At 36.5% G+C, this 24,366-nt stretch overlaps 1 protein-coding gene across 1 annotated transcript in view; it reads left to right on the top strand.

Annotated features, from left to right (window-relative positions):
• LOC125234181 (adipokinetic hormone/corazonin-related peptide receptor variant I-like) overlaps positions 1 to 24,366 on the top strand; it is a 131,446-nt gene that overhangs the window by 13,841 nt on the left and 93,239 nt on the right. Inside the window, exon 2 of the mRNA XM_048140388.1 lies at positions 23,942 to 24,063. Coding sequence (XP_047996345.1) covers positions 23,942 to 24,063 — 122 coding nt within the window. The remainder of the gene's footprint in view (positions 1 to 23,941; positions 24,064 to 24,366) is intronic.

Here is a 24,366-nt window from a genome sequence, read left to right as displayed (position 1 = left end):
AGGGGATAAAAAAATTGGAAACTCGTTGGAATAAGTGTTTAGCGCTTAAAGGAGACTATGTTGAGAAATAAATCCAATTTGTACAAAAAAAACCCATGTTTTTTGACTTTTTAAAAAACTTATCAAACGGCCCTCGTATATGTTCAGGTTATTTTCTCGTGGTACAGGCCACTCTCCGATAAAATATAAAAAAAAGTTGAACAATAATTGGGTAATATTTGAATTGCAATTGCGCTAAAGGGCAACGACAAAGGAAACCGTTTTAATTTTAATATCAAAACGTAGCAAAGCAACCTTTTAACATCAGCAGTGAACACGATCCCTAATGAAATTTTATTACCAAAATTGTCGGTAGCTGCCGTTATTATCACATTACCAAGGCAATATTCTAATTAGGCTCAAACTTAAATACAACATGACAAATATTAACATTTTGTATTCTAATTTATTTTAATTTGAGATGATAGGAATTGTGTGCTTTGACAAACCAATTTTAGTTTCGGTTACGAAGTATTTTGATTAAATTTGATTTAACATTTGACAGACACAAACTAAGCCTCGTTGATACAACCTTCTGACAACGGAATTAAATCAAAACGGAATTATTTCAGTTTTGGAATTAAATCGGTTGTTATTTGGTTCCTTATGTAACAGTACTGTTGAGTTTGTATGTATTTAGATACCTACTTGCCGGTTTATTTAACCCTTTGACCGCCAAGAACGCCTAAATGCGTCATGTGCTGTCGTGGCCAAAACACCAGCAACGCATAAAGTTGCTATGGCAGACGCTGTCATAGAGGTATTGGCGTGTAGGCCACATTTTGATGCGAGCGAACGTATATTTAGCAAAAATGCAATAATAATTTGTACACAAACTACCTTTGTGAAAATCGTAAGTCATGTTAACAAAGTCCGTCCATACTTGTTTACATAACATTCCATTTCCATTCAACTCCACTTGAGCTCTCTACGATGTACTATGAGTATGTAAATGTGAACCAAAGACTGCCAAGTCAGATACTCTCGCTTATTTTTATACAAGACTCTTCCATTGAAGAAGACTAACTTCGCTTTATGACTCAATGTGCCTGCGGTTGATTGCGTCTGGGATTTCTGCGTGGGTTTAGACAACAATCAATATTCATAGTTTATTTGATAGCCAAGGGACGGAAGGGCAAGGGGTACGTTCTGTTTATGTTTACGCTCGTAACTTATTTGTGTCAACAAGTAGGCTTGTTGACACAAACTATTTACAAGCTTAAATACGTTAGAGGGAAATCTAATTAATATTATTGTTACATGACAGTTAAATAGATATGTCGTAGAGAAATAATGAAAACAGAGATTTGCCTAAATCTCTAAGGGATTTTGATCAAATGACGCAGTATGTTAAAATATCGTGAGTGGTGCATTCAGCATAATTGATACAGTAAAGCCTAACTGATCCGGCGATCCCAGTTATCCGGATGGATTCAATGCGGCCCATTATCTTAGGCTTACAGCTGAAGAAAACGACTGATAATCCCGAAATAATGATACCTTTTCTACAAAGAGGCTGTGGCATCAACATTTTTGAGCCAACTTGTGAATCAGATTATTTTACATTCATCATAATGATTGAAACGCCGGTCTAGGTTGTGGGTATGTTTTTCCCCTTCAAAATTTACGGAGCCGGGAGGCGGAGTTTGTTTTTGTTACAGTTTAGTTACCTAATAATACCTACCACACGAGTAAAAGTAACACCTACATTATTGCACAGTGAAAATCCACTAACACAAAGATCCTTCAACAAATTCATTGAAATCTCATTTAGTACGACTTTGTTTATTCTTCCACTTTGATTTCCACTAACCAGGCCCAGGACTAATATCCCGAACTTTTAATCAAAGTTGCACAGTTCTGTTAATATGCTTAAATGCAATGTGGTTGCACCGATCGATGCGTTTACTTCAAAGTTGGGCTGTAACGCTGAACATACAGAATTATTCATGAGATGTGTACACGACTAAACGTTTTTACTAAAAAATGTAAAAAAAAAATCTCGTAAAAAAAAAATTAATGGGATGGCCACGCAGCTCACCACGAAAGCAGTAGGTATGTATCTGTTGCAGCATTACTCGTACAGCTACAGAGAGTCCTTTGTAGGTAAAAAGAGAAATCTCATTGCACTACTATGTAAAAAAATGCTACTGCAGTGCAAAATCCGAATGTCATCTGATAATTTGAACCAACTCATTCATGAGTCATGAGTAACGATTTTTAGTAATACTTATAAGAATTAAGTTTTATATAACCTTGTTACTATTTAGAAGTATTTATTCGTAATAAAATAAAATAAAAATGGTTTATTTCAGATCATAGATCATACAAGTGTTAGTACTTACATCTATTGGAACTGTCATTGAAAGTAAAGGACTTTATAGTCTTCTTGTAAAAACAAGCAAAGAGTACCTACAATTCAGGAGATGCTAAATCAAAAGGGAAGCACCCCTTCACCATGGTATTGCGTTCTATCATTCAAGCAGAAACACGTGGAAATCTGGCTAGGAGTGAAAACCGAAATTAGCTGTCCAGGGTACTTAGCCAATGCCGCAATCGCTTACACTTGGTAAACGTCTCGATGTCTTGATCGTCTAGCTCTCTCTGCTCTTCTGTAGGGTGCGACAGGATCAGACTGCGTTTCGATCGTTAGCGTCAACGCAACGAATGTTACTGTGCCTATTCCGGTAGTGTACTTGAACTAGAAATATTTACCGTGCCGACGGATTACAGAGCTGCAGTAAACAGTTGCTTACATACGGTGTTCATTTTGAGCTGGCTGTAGCACGTGTCGTGTAGTAATTGAAAGTACATGGGTGAAACGAAACAAAATGTTTAAAACTTCTCTAAGGTCCTTTCCTTTCTTGATTTTAGGATTCCTAGACCTAGACGTTAAACTTTCGTGAGATTAATATAAATATAAGAATGTATATACCTATATAAGGTGTTACAAAATTAGTCACGGATATTTTTACGGCTTATAGTACTCCGTTCCTGGAGTATATTTCTGCATGAAACATCATAGGTTTTGTTATGTTTTTTAGAGAAAACTAGGAAACAAATTTGCAACATTAAAACACCCTGTTAATGTGATCATTTAATGAAAACTCATTGAACAGGTTCTAGTATCTCGAACTGTAACTGACCATTATTTCCGCTGAACCACAATAACATTTAATACATGCAATCATACAATTGTTGACACGAGTGACATGAGAAATTAAATCTTGTTAGGTTAAATGTACATGATGATTATTTTTTAGATGACAATTATAATTATTTTTTTGTTCGGTAAATGAAAACAAAAAAAAATCATATAAAAAGTTTTTTTTTTTAATTTTCTAGTGGAAGTTAATTGTTTTGATCTTAATTAACGTTCCTTAAAATATCCGTGACTAATTTGGTAACACGTTATATACACACGTTGTACGACACGTTAATCAAATGAGGTGAAGTATAAGATTCAAATGGTTTCCATTATACTCGTGTAAACAAATATGTTCCCAAAATAGCGGGATATGTCATTTGCATGTTATTATGTTGCTAAACATATTATAAGCAAAATAGGTAGTATTATTTAGGGCTCATCAATCTCTGAAGAAAAGATGGATCACATTTCCTAATGTTCCATGTCAAATAAGCCTAATATCCATACGAAAATGGTTTCTAGATCGAAAGTGCGGAGATAAAACCGGGAAAACAGTTATCAGCATATCTACGGGAAATAACGAGCACATTTTAGCTTTATAAGAAAATAATGGAAACGCAGTATTAGATCGTTACTCGGTCTCACATTTATAATCCGTGTTTTTTCACACTTATACAATCTAATCACATTTCATGAATTTGGTATAAAAAAGGGAATATAAAAGAAGTAAAACCTACTTACTATCTCCAATGCACGTAAAAAATCAAAAACTAAATGGACGAATTAAAAAAAACATACGAATCCCAATAAGCTGAAAGTTCCTAGCTAGTTTTGCTCGAGAAAAGTATTCACAGGGTTTTATTTTGTATCATTGCCTCCCAGAATTCCCCGAATTCCCCAACAGTTTATGAACTATTAAACAGTTCGGCTTTCGCATTCAAATGAAATTCTATAAGTAATGTTTGTACAAGTTACTTTAAAAAGAACACAACAAGTACAGCGGTCTAGGCAAAGAGTACACTTTTGTTGCTTTTGGCGTTGGATCTCTTTGACCGTGGGGTCCAAGTGCCTTTATGAAGCGTACTCAAAAAATATTGCCACCTGGGGTTAGATGTTTTTTTAGTTGTTAGATTATTGTTGTTAATTTTGGCTATATTTAGTTTTAGTACTTTTAGTTTCATTTACATAGTTTAAAACTTTTTCTTAGTTCCATTTATTCGAGTTTGTACGACACATGTTACTTTTTGAAAATAAACTATAGCAAGAAATAAATATTACAATAATAATATTCGCAACCCATATCCATACTTAATATTATAAATGGAAAAGTGTGTGTGTCTGTTTGTTTGTCCTTATTTCACTGCAAATGGAGCGACGAATTGACTGATTGAGATAGTTGAAGGGATGGAGAGTGACATAGGCTACTTTTTGTCTCTTTCTAACGCGAGCGAAGCCGCGGGCAATAGCTAGTATTATATAATCTGAATGGTTGAGGTTGGTCATTGTTACTGCGTGTTTTATTTTATGGTATCAACGCGTAAATAACCTAACCACAAAATTAACATTTTGAAAAAACCCCGACTGCGACATAGTGAACCGATTTTCATGAAACATGGCTAAGAACACTCCCGACTAACTCAGCTTTCAGACAAAAAAAAACTAAATCAAAATCGGTTCATCCGTTCGAGAGCTACGATGCCACAGACAGACACACACACAGACAGACAGACAAACAGACAGACAGACAGACATACATACACACAGACAGACACGTCAAACTTACCCCGTCGTTTTTGGGTCGGGGGACTCGGGGGATCATGATACATGTAACTGTGTGAAAATATCGGGATCTCGACACAAATCAAAAACGTAATCGGTCTAGGTATATCCTGGTCAATATTTATGTCTAATGAAACTAACCGTGAATCATTGAACAAAGATAAGAACAAAGATAAATATTATACATATATCTAAAAACTATTACGTAGCATGATAAGTGTATGGGAGCCTCGTCTGCCAACAAACCACAAAGTGGTTTGGCAGAAGATATGTAATAGGTTTAAGCTTTACTTTCTGAATAAACGTTTTATTTATTATTTTTATTTATTTTATTAAGATGCCTACTCAAGGTTCATAGCTCTGGGTACATAGCCGAATGGCACAAACGCTCACGAAACGAAACGCTCGTAGATATCTATGGCGATCGCTCTTGCGTGTTGGCGCGACGAGCCAGACTACCTTTCGCGGCGTTTCGTTTTCGCTTCTCTTCGCAGAAATGCCATTCGGCTACGGCACCAGATGCGAACGACACAGCTTAACTAAAGTTTCGGGTCTTCGGCTGCGTACGTAACCGCCCGTTCATAACCAGTTGCGATCGAACAATTTAAATCCGTTGTACGAAACTTGTTGAAGGTGCAAAACAGATAGGTTAGGTTTGTTAGGCAAACAGTCTACAAATAGGAGCGGGACTTCGTCAAAATAGTCGTATTCGAAATAAGTATATGCTCGCAACTGGTTTCGTACGAAAAATACATTTTCTTAGATCGTAACTGGTTTCATATAGTGTAAAATCGTCTAGTTCGATTAATCCTTATTTTGGTGCGAACGACGGGAGTTGAAAATGTTCTTGGTATTTTCCATTTAACCGCTTAGAAATTTGCCGTGTCACCGACAGGTGTGAAATTGTACGAAGATTGCCTTATATCTATGTATGTATGTATATAAAATAAAGGGTTATCGTAAGCATTTTGACCACCAATAAACAACCTAATTATAAATGGTGCCCGGTACAAAGCTGAGTAATAAGTCACGTTCCATACATATCGTCACGATAAACAATTGAATAAAAAAAAACGAAATGTTTAATTTTTTTTAACTAACACGATTTGCACGTATAATTTTTAACTAAACGTTTATCTTTTTATGTAAAAACTATATAGGTGTGTGATTACTTTAATTAAGTAATATTACAAAATTAGTTGCCCTGACTGATTGTTATTGTAATTACCTTCGTTAGAATCTTGTTTCCTTATACATTCCTTTAAACTACAGCTAAAATCTCCTGGGAAATAATTTAGCAATGGTTAACGTTTGGATTTATGTTCATGCATCAGTTTTGTTAAGTATTGCCAAACAGTGCCATTAGGTACCAGCGTGCGTAGCCAAATGCACAAACGCTTACTATATTATCGTAGTCGTAAATTAGGGCCATGGTCGTAACTAGCTATTTCTATTACTCTTCCGTGTTGACGCGACAGAGTCACAGACCAACCCCTATAGACATCCATTACAAGACGACTCGCGGTCGCCTTCCTAGTATTTGCACTGATATAAGCGCGGGCGCTCGCCGTGCCCGATCAGTAGTGACCAAGTAACAGACCCGAAAGCAGCGCGTGTTTTTCGCAGTAAAAAAATTGAAAAAGGGTATTTTGATGTCTTAAAGATGTCCACCTGTAGTGTGAAATGGCGTGGAAAGGTAACAAGAAGCTCAAATTTAAAAACAGACGTCATTACATTCCACATAAAAGTCATATTTATAATTTATTCAGAGCCGGCATAGGTCAACTTACATTGGCCACTTACGCGTCAGTAGAGGGACAGTCCCTTTCATCTGGCGCGACTGCCCGCCGTCCTTGAAACGGCCAATCACAGCGCGCTCCTCGCACCCCTGACACTGGTGACTCGTATCGCGAATAAAATATACAAGAATGCTACTCTATAGGAGGTTCTCTGTGGACAGAGTGCAGACGCGTTTCGTTCGGCGTCTAGCGTCAACGATTGTCATTTTGGCTAGGCCTGCTGGAGCTGCCTAAAGTAAAATTGTATATTCGTAACTTTTCCATATATTTGCGCGCGCTGCGCGGAGCGCTGTTCACAATTTCCATATATTTTCCGTAACTTTCACTATAAACGTAACGTATTCTAAAACTTGTGATTCAGGCTCCAAATTTGATTTGAATATGTAAATTAGATAAAGATTAACTTTTACTGAGAATTTATTATAAGCTGAAAAAACATAATTACTTACATTATTAATTTCGACGTCATCGTAATGAAAAATATGGCGTATTTTTAACCGACTTCAAAAAAGGAGGAGGTTCTCAATTCGACTGAATGTTTTTTTTTTTTTTTTTTTTTTTTGTATGTATGTTCCTCGATATCTCCGAGAATTGTGGACCGATTTTCAAAAATTTTTTTTTGATCGAACGGGTATAACCCCGAGATGGTCCCATTGGCACCAAGTCAGGGTCTGATGATGGGATCCTGGAGAAATCGAGGGAACTCTTCAAATGTTATAGGCACATGTAATGTTTTTTAGTGTATTTTTCAAAGGTAAACTAGTATTTACGCCTGATAGTAATAATTTTATGTGGCTGAGCTGATGATGGAAGGTCAACTCCTCAATGGTTAGGAGTTAAAGGATAATTCTTTCACTAGTGTACATGTATTCGGACTGATACATATAATATCAATAGGAACCACTAAAAATCAACAAATAAATAAACTTTTTTAACAAAAAATAAAACCGCCTTCAAAAATAAGCGCGTTACAAAACACGGAAAAACTAAAAAGCAAAAAATAATAAACCTTTGAATTCAGATTTCTTATCGTATTGCAATAATCTAAACATCCAAATTATAAACAAATCAATTATTTTTGGAGTCGGTGCCAGCCTGCGTATGGTTGGGTGGGGCAAACAGGCAATAGCAAGGCGACGAACAGGTCTGGTACCGACTGCAAAAATAATTGATTTGTTTATAATTTGGATGTTTAGATTATTGCAATACGATAAGAAATCTGAATTCAAAGGTTTATTATTTTTTGCTTTTTAGTTTTTCCGTGTTTTGTAACGCGCTTATTTTTGAAGGCGGTTTTATTTTTTTATTAGGTAAGAATGTTATAAAAAAACTTTTTGTAGCTTAAAAGCAATTTAAATTATGTCTGACTAAGATCAAATTATTTGAAATCCTTTAAGTGGCGATTTATTTGATACCCATCACTCCATAACTTCAAAGTACAAGTGTGTTTTTTGCCGTCTCAAAGTATAACAGTTGTCGCTTTTTCACTTTTGCAATATTTGAATACATAAAAAAAATAACTATTTGACATAAATACATAATTCTTTCACCAAAAGATAGCTTAAGTTTTGTTATACATATTACAATTACTCATTGAAAAAGTAAGAAGTTTTCCCTAAAACAGTCACAAGTATGATATCCACGGTTTCATATGTAACCGACAAAGTAGGACGGTCGGCACTAAACTTTGAGGCCCTGAAAAGGTGCTTAAATTTGACATTTATGCACCGGCATCAAAATAATAGCTTTATTAGAGTCTTATTAATCAGTTTTTATTGAAAACTGATTTTCGGTAGGTTTTGCCATATTTCACTGAACTGCCCGTAGCTCCGTAACTAGAACCGACAAAGTGGGACGTTTCACTAAACTCACTCACATATATTCTCTTTGATGCACAATTGCACATTATTAAAGAAAGCTTTTATTTGAAATAATTATACGGTCAGTGCCACTATATTAGGCAAATAAAGGCTTTAACTTGAAAGTGTTTGAATAACTTGAGAAGTTTAATAGGTGTTCCATTCAATAACTATACCGTTCTAAATGCAAAACTATGTTAAATATTATTTAGTCACCTAGAGTTTGATATTAAAATACTTCTAAACTTCTGCAATACTCACATCAATTTCGAATTATGACGACTTAATAGATATTTATTTGAAATTTTAACTGATAAAGTCTCTTTTGATACTTTTGATTTGTATTTGTAAACGAACCGACACAAAATGCGCATTAATTATAAATGATGGGGGGGTGGGGGGACAGGATGATGGTAGTAGTTCGTAAATGCAATAAAAAATATTTTCGCCAGTCAGTAAATAAAGAAAAATCTCGGTAACCAAATAAACCTAATCAGAATGAAGTAAGAGTGATATGTCAAGTGACTTCGCACAAATTATTCTCTATCAGCTGCATCCTGTGGCTTACGTTTACTCAAATACCGTAATTTATTTTATTTACGACCAATTTATTCTGTACTGTACTTATTTTCACGCCGTGTCGTAACTTTCAGCCAGTAGCAGAGTTGGTGAAAGTTGAGTAGGAACCCTTTCACGACCTTGAGACTGTCCTGTCATATTCACGAGCATGGTCCTAACTTTCATGCGTCTCGATCGTACTATCAGATAAGTGCAAGCGATATGTCAGTAGACTTCACCGAATACGTAAATGCAAGGACATATGTAACTCCGTATATAGACGGATAAATTCTAAGAAAAAAACGTACCTCAAAGCCATAGAGAAAAAGGTACAGTGGCCTAGATGGCGTTACACCTTTGGGGAAAATCTACATAGGGCCTATCCAAGTTTGCGCCACGACAACAAGATCATCATTTGCTCCCTTAATAATAATCTCAATTAGGAAGTCGTAAAAAGCACTGAGCTTTCCTTAATAGTACATTGTGCAACAAGGGGAGGAACTTGAATATTACTCGTACTAACGAGAGTAAATTAAATTTAAAGACTCGAGTTTGTAATATTCATACTTCCCGAGTTACACACAATGTTTTTCATCACACTTGTAATATAAAAATATGTAAAAAGATAAAAAAAGTTAAATACGGTACTAGAAATTTCATAACTCCCTTGGGAGAACGATTTTTTTACAGCTCACGCTCCGCCTGCGTGCAAAATCACATTTAGTGTGCGAGTGTGATGAAAAAAATATTATTTCTTATGTTTTCTAACTTTAATTTTGACTTATTTAATATTATTGAGGGAAGGCATGGATGAATTCGGACACATCCAGCAGGCCTCAGTGGCGCAGTTGGAAGCGCGGCTGGCTCCGGCAAAGCCAGAGCTCGAGTCCTGCCGGAGGTGTGAATTTTTCCATTTTTCCTTTACTTTGAAAATATTATTCCGTGTAATAAAGGCGTTTAATGTGAACAGGGCCTTAAGCCAAATCCCGAACATTATTAGGTAGCATTGGTGAATTTGCCGAGCGTTATTATTGCCCGTTAATAACAACATTCCGGCATGTAAAGTCTGCATTTGATTCGTATTCACCGCAAAATTGTTTGGTTTGATTGGTAATACATATTTAGTAGGAGGTAGGGCATAGCGAATGATATTCCGCTTTGTGTGGTAGGGCACAGCACAGCGGATATCGTCTCGTTCGAATCTAGAGCAGAGCCCAACTGGGGTAGTACCTCCGCCTTACAGAAGACCGCAGCCAAATAGCACTAGACCCTACTCATAGTGTTGTGTTCCTGTCGGTGAGTAAGGTTGCCAGAGCTCAACGAGGGTGCGGTGTGCTGATGACGGGAGGACTTACGGAACTAACTTGTTCCGTTTATTGTCCTTTGAGTCGTCGGCAACCCGAACCCTCCTTGGAACTTGTACACTCCTTTTTGCTGTGTACTTAACACAGCAAAAGGGAATGTACAAGTTTCTAATGGGGTGGCAACGCGCATGTGACACTGTTTGAGTTGCAGGCGTCCATAGGTTACGGTGACCGCTTTACATCAGGCGGGCCGTATACTTGTTTGCCACCGACGTAGTATAAAAAAAAAAAAACATTCCATCAAAATGAATAGATATGCAAAATAGGTAATAAAATCGGTTTTATTTAAGGCTTCAGCGGGCCGATTTTTGAGTCTCACGCGTTCGAATTCAGAAAATTGTCACTGAAAATAATAAGCAAGTCACCGTTTTCAACCGGTATTTTAGTGACAAAATCCTGTATGCGAGATTCAAAAATCGTTTTCACATATCGGATCGGATAATGTGAAAACGCTTAATTAGAGCTAGTATGTCCATGTAATTACTTCTCACTGTGTGTAAGTGTAAGCGAGATGAATACATGATGTGCGGGCTTTTGACCGATTTTAGTAGGTAATCTATGAGTTTCATGTGGCTGCATGAAACCATTGCTGATGTATTATACATTAAAACGGGAGTTAACAATATGAGTGAAGATCGTGTTAGTTTAAGCCAAAGACATATGTAACTCCGTATAGACGGATAAGGTCTAAGAAAAAAACGTACCTTAAAGCCATAGAGAAAAAGGTACGGCGGCCTAGATGGCGTTACACCTTTGGGGAACGCTCCGCTAGATGGAGCTAATATTGTTGGAGCTGTTTAGCCCAATGGTTGACTGGTAGAGAATGCCTCAAGGCGTTAAGTCCGCCATTTGTACTCTTTTTTTGTAAATTTGTGCAATAAAGTTTAAATAAATAAAAATAAATAAATAAAATATTAATATTTGACATTTTAACACATATCAAGCTAACAATATGGGCCAAATTGTCAAAACTGAGGTTCAAAAGTTTTAAGCTTGTGTCGAGAGATGGCAGACTATGCACTGTGATTACATATTTTACTTTGACAGTAACTCTCTATAATGCTCGATCCTCTTTGTATTTACTAAACTAGCTTTGTTGTATTAGCTATTCCACCTAAGAACTATTTATGTAGTAAATCCATACTAATATTATAAATGGAAAAGTGTGTGTGTCTGTTTGTTTGTCCGTCTTTCACGGCAAAACGGTTTAAGTGGAGATAGTTGAAGGGATGGAGAGTGACATAGGCTACTTTTTGTCTCTTTCTAACCCCCCACTTCTTTAGAATGGGGGGTAGAAGTTTGTATGGAGCATTCCGCAATTTTCGAATTCAACGCGAGCAAAGCCGGGGGCAAAGGCTAGTATTATTATAAAATAGACAGTCAGTCATTTTAGATCATGCAGGAAATCATTGAACTATAGATCAAAAACGATTCCTCTTTTCAGCTCACAGCTTCGCGATATTTATGATTATTATATCTTAAACCTTAGTTTATATAAATCATCACACGCTTCTCATAATTTTACAATAAATAAGTTACCTACTATACCATATATAACATGTCAAAAAAACACCCAAACAATTCTCGCAGTACACGCTAGTAAGTGAAGTAAACACTGGAATAAATTGGTTTATATACTATCGAAAAGAGTGACGTGCGTGTGTAACGTAGGTAATAATTCCTGAAAATAGGAAGCTAAATTTTCACGATATTTTCCTTGAGTTGGTCCTGAGAATGTGTTTGTAGTTTCCTTGCTATTATAATATTAAAAATTCTTGAAAAATCGCAGAACTTTAGACAAAGCCCGTAATGTTATTTAGTTTAGCTAAGAAGAATTGAGTAATGCTACTCCTTACCACTCGTCATCTTCATTGCGTTATCCCTGACTTTGCCATGATAACATCAAAATTTGAAAGATGTTCTCATTCGCTCTTGTTCATACATAATTACAACGTCTGTCTCACAATATCCCGAATGCAAATGATGACTAATAAACGATCTTAATTTGACCAAAGAGACAATCGTCGCACGGCGGTGTTACTTAAATAAATAAATAAATATTATAGGACATTCTTACACAGATTGACTGAGTCCCACGGTAAGCTCAAGAAGGCTTGTGTTGCTTGACTTTGAGACCAGGGATTGCGGAAATGGCTTTCCCGGAATCGGAACCGGATACGAAGTATTTTTTAATGGAGACGGATCCGGATCCAGAGCCGAAGTTGCAGCCGTACCCGAAGGCGTATCCGGAGGTTTACCGGATGCGGAGCAGAGTACCCAGAGACAAGTAAACATTGTAGGAGTACGCCGCGCTACCGCGCCAAAGGCAATGCCGGTATAACTTAAGTAAAAAAAATACAAGAGATTTTTTCAAAGTAGTGACGATATATTATCTTCGCTTCCGGGACGTGGGTGACGTCATTTCCAAACTAAAATGGAATTGGGCGGGGCATGTTGCCAGGCAGAGTGATGGCAGGTGGACTAAAATGTTGACCGAATGGTGACCGTTATCGGATGTAAGAAGCGCCTGGCATCCGTTGGCTCGTTGGGTGGACGACATCCGAAAAACTGCGGGGCACTTCTGGATGAGATTAGCCCAGGACCGGGATAAGTGGCGTACACGAAGGGAGGCCTATGCTCAGCAGTGGGCGATTAATGACTGAAATGATGATGATGATGATGACTTTGAAAAAATCTCGTATCTCACACTGTTCCTCAAAGTTAAAACGAAATAAGTCTATATTATGCATTCCATACATACTTGCTACGAAGATACAAGTTTTTTTCAAAGTAGTGACGATATGAAATATAAAATTGCGAAGTTCCGTTTTATTGAATGCGCAGACGAAGCTCCGTTTAACATCCCTACTTGATACTATGTACTCTCTGTATGTATGTTAAACTAAATTAATATTTAGATCAAACCTCTCTCGTCTAGACAATAAGACATTCCTCATCGGAATTTTGATAAGCGAAATTAATATTTCAAAGGACAGTTATTCGAAATATTTGCTTTCTGTTTTTCGATTTCTCTTCGTCTCAATAACGATCTAATCCTAACAGATCGGAATAGGAACGAAAATCCTAATACCATCTCTCCGTCTGGATTATTATTTTGCACTTTAAATTTAAATTGCTTTATTCAAATAAGTAGTTTTTTTTTGCTAGTAGGAAGGAATACTAACATAACGTATTAACTGAAACATGTCTGTTGCAATTTTGTAAGAGTTTGTCTTTTAGAATAACATTTTATTTTTCGCTTAAAAATTTCATCGCGTGTGTTGTTTATGACACTGTAAAGGGGGCGTCCATTAACCACGTCATACTGTATAAACAATAAGTACAATAACATTGTACGAAATTCTTACAAAAAGAATCTTAACGGGTTAGATTAAATTAAATTGACGACACTCCCATATACTAGTAGCCGAGAATACTTATAGAGCAGAGCACGAAAGAAAACCGGCCAAGAGCGTATCGGGCCACTCTCAGTGTAAGGTTCCGTATTTTTTACAAAAACTGTTCAACCAATCAAGTTCAAAATAATTTTCCTAGAAAGATTTTTGTGATCTTTTTCATATTTTTTAAACTTATAGTTTAAAAGTTAGAGGAAATAATCGCTCCAAAAGTAAAAAAAAATGTGCCCCCCCCCCCCCCCCCCCCCATACACACATTTTTTTTACTTTTGGAGTGATCATATTTCCGATATTTGGAGCGATTAACAGTATCAAAAAATTATGTTCGTAAACCCCTATTCATTTTTAAGTAATTACCTATCACACCCACATTAACCGATCTGATATCGGATATCGGACCGATATCCCATACATTACAGGCGCCATCTTGGATTTTTTCCATTAAAATCCTTCCGACATCCGATATTGGATCGGATAATGTAAAAAATTGAAATGAAAAAAAAAATCTCCACACTAAGTAATAAAACATTCTTTTACACTTTTCATTTTACCACTTTGTCGGCGTGATTGATATACATTATACATAGGTATTGGTATTAAATTTCAGCCTTCTAATGCTAACGGTCACTGAGATTATCTGCGATCGGACGGACGGACGGACAGACATGGCGAACTACGTTGTGTCCTAGTTGACTACGGAACCCTAAAAACGTAATGTTAAAGATAATGTAGGGTTCTAGTTACTCGTGACAAAGTTTTACAGCTGAACTGCGATCGCGAGCTGAAATAGCAAATTGTTGGCAGAAAATTAGAGTTCTTTTCAAGAACTGGTCTTATTGTTTAACTTCAGAACCTTTGGTGGCGTTGAACTTACAGAACAGATTAAATATCTAAGTATGGTTCCTAAAACTTTTCATGAAAAATGTTATAGATTGTTAGACAAACAGGTATACCTGTTGGTGTGTGGTATTTAATCTGTTGTGTGTACCTGTTTGTCTAACTAATAATGGCTGACGAAAGCAGATTCGGACAAATTTAGGAACGTGACGAAAAACGAACGAGACGACCCAAGAGGTATACCACAATACCACAAAACAGATGGCCCTCCGAAGTTCCGACCTGGGTCACCTGGGTGCGTAGCCGAATGGCACAAACGCTCACGAAACGCTCACGAAACGAAACGCTAGTAGATATCTATCTCTATCGCTCTTGCGTATTGGCGCGACAAAGCCAGACTACTTATACCTTTCGCGGCGTTTCGTTTTCGTTTCGCGTCGGAGAAATGCCATTCGGCTATAGGGCCTGACAAGATATGAACCACTTGTCTAGTGCGTAAAAAAGCACCACCTACAGAAAATTTAATGTATTTTAAACCGATAAGTACCTAAATAGGCATGCGTTACAATCCGGCGCGACATGTGTGCTCGAACACTACAATATATGCAAAACATACTATATGCTTATCTAATAGATATGCAAATAGACAGTAAGGTTCGCTCCGCTGTTCATAGAAGGGTAATGTACTTTGACTGAAAGAATAATTCGCCAAATAAAAAGAATATGTTGAAGTTAGCGGTGCAACCACCTGAATTTTGTAGGAAAATGTAAATAACCTTTTAAGTTAATTAGACGCGGAATGTTATGTCTTATTTAATTACTTTAAGGGCAAAGTACTGGAGCCATGCAAAATCACTTTTTTAATTTTTATACATATAAATTGGACAGTGTTATGGAATAAGCGATCAAGCGACAGTTAGTTGAAATCGAGAAAATGAGCTAGAAAGATTTGAAATTTGAATCAGTTGTTGTAAGTTCATTTATAAAGTAAAAAAGTTAATTTTGACATTAAACCTACAAAAGTGTTCATAATTTAAATACATAAAAAAATAACACCATACCTATTCAAGTTTCGAAGTTATTAACGTTTTTCCGCTTGATACTTTATTGAACTAATACTGGGATGAGGTTAATTTATTTCATCGTAGCGTACTATGAGACATATTTTGTCGCTTGATTCTTTAATGCAAATTGTTAGAGGTAAAGTGAATACTGGAATAAAATAAAATTCCATATATTTAAGTAAATAGTGCTATTGTAAATAAATCAACAACAATGTTTTCTTCCACAATGATTAGGATTAATCCGTCTAACAATTTAGTTTCAACTTTTTTTAATAAATGTCAAAAAAATCAGCATATATGGCAAAATTGGCATTGTAACTAATAATAATTCATTAGTACTAGCCAGGATTACACACATAAGATATTATGATATAACAAAACCTCTTGATACTTAGTTCTCATTAAGCGAAATATCCTGCAATTTCAAATATGTAACAACGAATTAAACGACACTATTAGGGCGGTTAAATCGATATTGCGTTTATAAATCATCAAAACTTTAAACCAAAACGAATTAATAACATTTTTATGGCGTTTAACTCGATTTTGCGATTTAGAATATACGCTTATTATAATTTGTAAAAGTAAATTTGGCGTTCAATTCGTTTTTACGTAACGACTTAGTACACAGGGCCATACAAATTTTAACGTGTCGCTTGATTCTACCCTTTAAAATAAGGCTGTAAGCATGATTTTTCAACAAAGAAATAGTCAATACTATAGATTATCACATTTATATCCGAACTGCATTCATAACTTTTTTTCGGATTTTGGCGCTTAGTTCGCTATTCCATAACACCGTCCAATTTAGGTCATGCTCATTTTCCTCCCTAGATATTATTAAGAATTTTAAATTAATAGTAAACCTAATTAAGGTATACTTTTTAAGACTCTATTATATTTTGGAGTATTTCTAATACATCTTTCTTTGAGGATGCATTAATCTAAAAACGTTTTATCCATATTCATGTACGGGCCGTTGTTGCAACGCGAGTCCAACTCGCACTTAGCCGGTTTTTTACTATATTATTGCCTGGGAAATCCTGGGTAAAGAACAAACTTTGCTCGGCCAGCACAGAGTTAATTATTGAAAAAAACTGACAATATCCAATCTTCTTTTACCATCTAGGGTCGGACGGAATGGAATTTATTGATGAGGAAAATCACGAAAAATATTCACAAGAAAGTATTTTCAAATATCATAATGGTTTTTAAAGATTTTAAAATGTTATTATTTTAAAAATGGGATGCGCTCATCCCCTGAAAAATACGACTTCGATTTCTTTAAAGGCCGAGCTACACCGGATGCGTATGCGTAGACGGTGTGGCTGGGCCTTAAGCGAAAGTGAATAGGCTATTACTGAATCGGTGAGTTCCATATTAGACTCTCTCTTCACTTTCCATTAGGTATGACTAGGGTTATTCGCCGATCAGTCTATGTATAATAAAAATAATAAAGAGGTGAAATGAACTGCGGATATTACTCATTGAAAAAAGTTTAAGAAAAAAGATATGTACATTCACCATGCGAGTTTTTAGGTCTACGCATCTAGCCAAGCTTACAATCGTTAAACAACGAACGATACACAACTGGCACCGTCGCTCCGGTAGGAAAGAGCAATAGAGAAAAATACCTATGATGCGAATCAAGAACGATTTCATACTGAACTGACAAAGCCCATACAATTTCAATTTATTTTATTCACAAATAAGCTTACAGTTAACACCAATCGCTTAAAAGTTAGGTTATTACATAATAATATATACAAACAAGTCACTTTATACAATACAATACTAAATTACATGTCAAAACATTAGAAACATATAACAATTAAACATTATAAACAAACAAGCAAATAAAAAATCAATAATAAGTAATGTCAAAAAAAAAACTATTCATACTAATCCATAAAGTAAACTAAAACTAATATTTATAGGTACATTACATTCTATTCAAAAATTCATTCATACATTTCATAATTTGGTAAGGTGGATCAAAAAAAATATCACCATCGGGTAGCTGCAGATGCATGTCATTTAAAAGAGCAATAGCTCTGGCAGAGGGAGCGTTTGCGGTCCAGCGCGTGCGCGTCGACGGACACGCGAACAGGCGCCGGCGCCGTCGCGACACCACCGCCCCGCCCTCCCCTTCCACTCCGAGCCGGCGAGGGGGCGGCACAGACAAACCTATCCGTGCTAGCGCAGTCGGGTTAGATACTTGGTTGCACAGTAGCTTATAAAAATGCCCCAGGAGCAACATTTTCCTCCGCAACTCTAGTGTATCCAACCCGACCATGCCACTGACGAACAAAGAAGGATAGAGATAAAGGTAATACCCATACTTCCTCTTGTAAAGGAAACGAGCAAATTTCCTCTGGATTTTCTCAAACAAATAAAGCGTACCCCTGAAATGTATGGGCTTTTTAGGCTTAAAACTAGATGGCGCTGTTCGCAGCCTGAAAGTGGCCAGTATCATATTTTTCCCAAATATTTTTGCGTGTTTTTATATTTTATAAAAACAAATGACATATTTCTCTATTTTAAAATCATGATATCACGTCAATACACATTAAAAAAAATTGTAGGCATCATTAGTATAATTATGATAGTATAAAAAATCGAGGTACGATTCTTAGTATGAAGTATGTAAATCATATATAAATAATCCTTGATACGAATAAACGATACAGCATTTCGCTGCCGAGTTACAATCCTTATTGGATTTGGGTGAATATAAAAACGCCTTCAAATCAACTTACCTATATGTATTATTTATGTACTTCGCTTTCAATTATTTGTCACATATTGCTATCAATATCCACGTCTCATATTTCAGATATAAGTAGGTTTATGTATGGGTAAATTGATAAGTTAATATTTGTGACATTATCTGGGCAAAGGGACTTTATTGTCGATGGGCGGCGCTTACGGCGTTATGAGCAATGTTCGAGTACAAATATGACGCCAAGGGACGTAAGCGCCATCGACAATAAGGACTTTACCCAGATAACGTCACATATAGTCCGTAAATTATTATCTACTTGGTCTTAACAACCTATACGTCTAGCGTTCGCTTTTGTTTAAGGTTCAGTACACTTAATGGCACGAGATTACTCATATTACCTATTCACGATCACATACTTTAACAAAGAGTGTTAGGTAATTGGCCATAATACCATAAATTAGCTAAATATACATAAATACATCTAGTTCTGCCAACAGGGATCTGAATGTGGCATTACCATATTCAGATGTAATTTCCAACCTAAAAAGCGTATGGCTACTCATTGGGGAAAACTTTGGTACTACTATACAGAAGTTGAAAATAAAGCACATACATATTTATTACTAGATGTCTCTGTTAATAGTAAACCTTGGTTTTGTAAATTGAAAAAAAAATTTCATAGAAAATGTTACTCTAAATACAATAACCCGAATGCGCATTGGCCATTATTGTTTAAATTTCCATCTTCATCGTAAAAATATAGTTCCCTCTCCTTTTTGTGATCGCTGTCAAATGCAAGAACCTCAGTCTTTGGACCACATCATTTTTATTTGCCCGTCCTTCGGCATCCAGCGCCTTGTGCTGGTGAATGAGCTAATCAATATTTATGGGGTACCTAATTTAATCCCGTCTTCAGTAACGGATTTGTTAAAGGGGACTAAAACTTATATGTCTTTGTATAAATCCATACTACTATTATAAATGGGAAAGTGTGTGTGTCTGTTTGTTTGTCCGCCTTTCACGGCAAAAAGGAGCAACGAATTGACGTGATTTTTTAAGTGGAGATAGTTGAAGAGTGGATGGAAAGTGTCAACACACCTGCAAAGGTGTGTGAAGAACGGGCTCCAATCAAGGAGAAGTCCTCCCGCGCAGATGTGGATAAGGAGGGGTTCACACTGATGCAAAGGAAGAGCAAGACGCGTAGGGCGCCTCGTAAGACTCTGTGTGGTACCGCGGAGAAGAGAGTTGCTACACCGAGTAAAGCACTCTACGTGTCGCGCTTGCATTACTCCGCCGGGGCTGACGAGGTGGTGGAGTACGTTCGCCGGAAGACTGGCTACACGCTGAGAGTGCAACAACTGCAGTCACGCCACTACGTGCACTTCACTTCATTTGTTATGCGTGTGCCGCGCACGCTGCTCACCATCGCATGCGCAGACTTCTGGCCGAAGGGTGTGGTATTTCGGCGGTTCCGAGGCAACCTGCCGAATCCTACGCCGAGTCAAACGACGCAACGGAGCCACGCTGTTACGTGGTCGTCCAAATCTAATTTTTAATTTGTCTATTTTTTGTATTATACATATCTTTATTTACATGAAAATATTTACATAATTATTTAAGAAACTAAGACTAAACTTAAAAGCTAGCTAATGTCTAAAATAGGCCCTTGAGGCATTGTACCAAGGATACTGGCGACATTTCCTCGCTGTATCGAAAATGCTGATACGTTGTGCGTGGAAGTCGCCAGCTCTTCGGTCACCAGTTACCTCAACCAGACGCTTCGCGATTTCTGTGAACAACTTGTTCGCGCTGGGACCCCATGGACCTAAAGTATTATTTATCGTTTGTGTCTTGTTTTGTATTTTGTAGTTTCACAGTGCCTTAGTGTAAACTGTAATTCTGTGTTACTTTTTGATGAAATAAATAAATAGGCTTCTTTTTGTCTTTTTCTAATGCGAGCGAAGCCACGGGCAAAAGCTAGTTTGTATATCGTCACTACTTTTAAAAAAACTTGTATCTTCGTCTGTCAATGAAAACAAAATTGTAGTAAGTATGTATAGAATGCATATAGACTTACTACGTTTCAACTTTGAGGAGAAGTATGCGATACGAGATTTTTAGGGTTCCGTAGTCAACTAGAAACCCTTATAGTTTCGCCATGTCTGTCTGTCCGTCCGTCCGTCCGTCCGTCCGTCCGTCCGTCCGCGGATAATCTCAGTAACCGTAAGCACTAGAAAGCTGAAATTTGGTACCAATATGTATATCAATCACGCCAACAAAGTGCAAAAATAAAAAATGGAAAAAAAATGTTTTATTAGGGTACCCCCCATACATGTAAAGTGGGGGCTGATATTTTTTTTCATTCCAACCCCAACGTGTGATATATTGTTGGATAGGTATTTAAAAATGAATAAGGGTTTACTAAGATCGTTTTTTGATAATATTAATATTTTCGGAAATAATCGCTCCTAAAGGAAAAAAAGTGCGTCCCCCCACCCCTCTAACTTTTGAACCATATGTTTAAAAAATATGAAAAAAAGCACAAAAGTAGAACTTTATAAAAACTTTCTAGGAAAATTATTTTGAACTTGATAGGTTCAGTAGTTTTTGAGAAAAATACGAAAAACTACGGAACCCTACACTGAGCGTGGCCCGACACGCTCTTGGCCGGTTTTTTCAAAGTAGTGACGATATAATACTGTAAATATGTTGTAAATAAGCACTGTGTAATTAAATTTATATTAATGACTAAATACCTGGAAGAGACGCATTATTCTTTATATTGACTTATTATGGGACTGGATAATTATAAATCAGACAACTGAATCGTACTTACCGGATTTGACATAATTATGTTAAAAGGAAGACTTATAAAATTTAAATCAAGAGGAATAAGAAAGGCTATGACGAAATAACTGAAAGACACTATTTTTAGGGTTCCGTAGTCAACTAGGAACCCTTATAGTTTCGCCATGTCTGTCTGTCCGTCCGTCCGTCCGTCCGTCCGTCCGTCCGTCCGTCCGTCCGTCCGTCCGTCCGTCCGCGGATAATCTCAGTAACCGTAAGCACTAGAAAACTGAAATTTGGTACAAGTATGTATATCAATCACGCCAACAAAGTGCAAAAATAAAAAATGGAAAAAAATGTTTTATTAGGGTACCCCCCCTACATGTAAAGTGGGGGCTGATATTTTTTTTTATTCCAACCCCAACGTGTGATATATTGTTGGATTTAAAAATGAATAAGGGTTTACTAAGATTGTTTTTTGATAATATTAATATTTTCGGAAATAATCGCTCCTAAAGGAAAAAAAAGTGCGTCCCCCCCCCCTCTAACTTTTGAACCATATGTTTAAAAAATATGAAAAAAATCACAAAAGTAGAACTTTATAAACACTTTCTAGGAAAATTATTTTGAACTTGATAGGTTCAGTAGTTTTTGAGAAAAATACGGAAAAATACGGAACCCTATGTACTGAGCGTGGCCCGACACGCTCTTGGCCGGTTTTTTTTTATTGAGACAACTAAAGACATACTTACTGGATTTGACGCATGATATTAAAAGGAAGACTAATGAAATGATATACAAAACAAGAAGAATAAAGAAAAAAAATGTCTCACTCAAGACGAGGTGGTATGGCCTATGGTCCTTGCCTGTCCAGAAGGACGAAAGGAAAAAAAATTGTCACTGACAGTTTGCCAGCATCTATTCTCTGAGCCTCATTCTCTACCTTTCGCCTACGCTCATTTAACACATATATCCCATGGTCGACTACTACGACACCCACGGGAAGAAAGGGGGCGGTGAAATTCTTAACCCGTCATGGGCAAAATTAGCTATAATTACCGAACTGTGTGTGAAACTGTTCAACCGCCCGTTAGTCATACATGTAAATACCTAACGATACTAAGTAGCGATGAATGACTATTGTTTGTCTAGACCTAAGACCGAAGACAAGTTAATATATAACTATGAAATTACCGTATACAGTTATGGATCGAAGTATGGCAGCCTCGACGCTTCTATGTATACATTATATTGAATTATTTTGACAAATACGTGTTAGTTAATATGTATATTCAACCTCTTATATATTACCCCCTACGGAACAGAGCTGTTTGTTTAGGTGTTTTGGCAAACAACTTCAATGTGAAATATATATCTATAGATAAAATCATGAGTTTATACTTAATATATTAATACGAGTATGTCATCAACAAGTCCACACATACAAACAAACAACAAGTCTACAAATATTTTCATAAATACTTTCATGTAAAATGTTGCCAAGACCGGACCATAAGGTTGCCTATCAAAAAGCTATCAGATCTCATGTAGGGCCAAATTTCTAATTCTAGAAGCCTTAACTTCACAAACTTTGCACATTAGTTAAAATATGTGACTTGGCCCTTGTGTTACTAAAACGAAATTATTATTTTAAAAAAATACTGCAAAGGTATAGTGAATACATTTTAAGACGATACAGGAGGGGTCAATTTTCCATACAAACGCTCTCGACTATTTCCTCCCTGGTTTTTGAAGGTAGAGGTATTTCTATCTGTGTCGGACCGTTTTGATTTTTTTGATATTTTTATTTTTGAAGACGCTAAAGCCAATCAAAAATTATGGCGCAAAGAAAGGTGTGATACTCAAGATTGGTAACAATTAGCCAAGAAAACTAAACAGATTATTTCATTGTTATTCAGATTTTCAAATTTTGTTCCGATTGATTAAGTATTGAAGGAGGAAACAGTCGAGAGCGGAACCTTGGTTTAAAGATTTTTTTTGCAATATCTTTTAACTGAGTTGTCCTTAATGAACAATTTTTTTTCGATAAATCTAGTATACTTAACTAAAATTCCCAAATTGAAGGGGGGGACTCCTTTCCATTTTAGCATTTTCCCTCCTATAGCGTCTCAATGCGGCAGCGAAACGGTCCAGACACTCTAGCGGTCATTTTTTAGGGTTCCGTAGTCAACTAGGAACCCTTATAGTTTCGCCATGTCTGTCTGTCCGTCCGTGCGTCCCCTCCCCTCTAACTTTTGAACCATATGTTTAAAAAATATGAAAAAAAATTACAAAAGTAGAACTTTATACAGACTTTCTAGGAAAATTGTTTTGAACTTGATAGGTTCAGTAGTTTTTGAAAAAAATACGGAAAACTACGGAACCCTACACTGAGCGTGGCCCGACACGCTCTTGGCCGGTTTTAGTTCTTTAGCGGCCGTAGCACACTATGGTGACACGGGCTATTTTTCGTGCGAGGTTCGAGATGCACGCAGGTGTAATAGAATTGGATTGGTATTGGGTAATTATTGGTTTCTGAATTCATTTCCTTTATGTTTGTCCACAGATCGGGTGGCGAACCACTAACGCCTGGATGGCAGGCAACTTGGCCTGCAAGTTCTTTCTTGTGCTGCGGGCCTTCGGGCTTTACCTCTCCTCGAACATACTCGTCTGTATTTCACTCGATCGGTAAGTTTTTGGTATCTATGTGGCTATTATGAGTTTTTAATATGTATGGTCTTTGATATAAAAATAAAAATAAAATAAAAATAAAAATAGTTTATTTGCCAAAAAGTGTTACAAGTATTTTACCTTTGATCACCACACTAGGCTAGTCCTGTCTCATGGAGTCAGTCCAAACATTACCATTTACATATTACATTTCCATTTTTCCTACGATAAAGAAACAATTCTAAAGACTTACAGTATAAATATTTAAGACTATAACTAATGTTAACCAGACTTAACATATAAATAACATGTCGTAGAGTT

This window comes from Leguminivora glycinivorella, chromosome 15 (genome assembly GCF_023078275.1).
Source record: "Leguminivora glycinivorella isolate SPB_JAAS2020 chromosome 15, LegGlyc_1.1, whole genome shotgun sequence".
Taxonomy (NCBI): Eukaryota; Metazoa; Arthropoda; class Insecta; order Lepidoptera; family Tortricidae; genus Leguminivora; species Leguminivora glycinivorella.
Note: the sequence above shows the minus strand (reverse complement) of the source record. Positions and strands in the feature narration are given on the sequence as shown.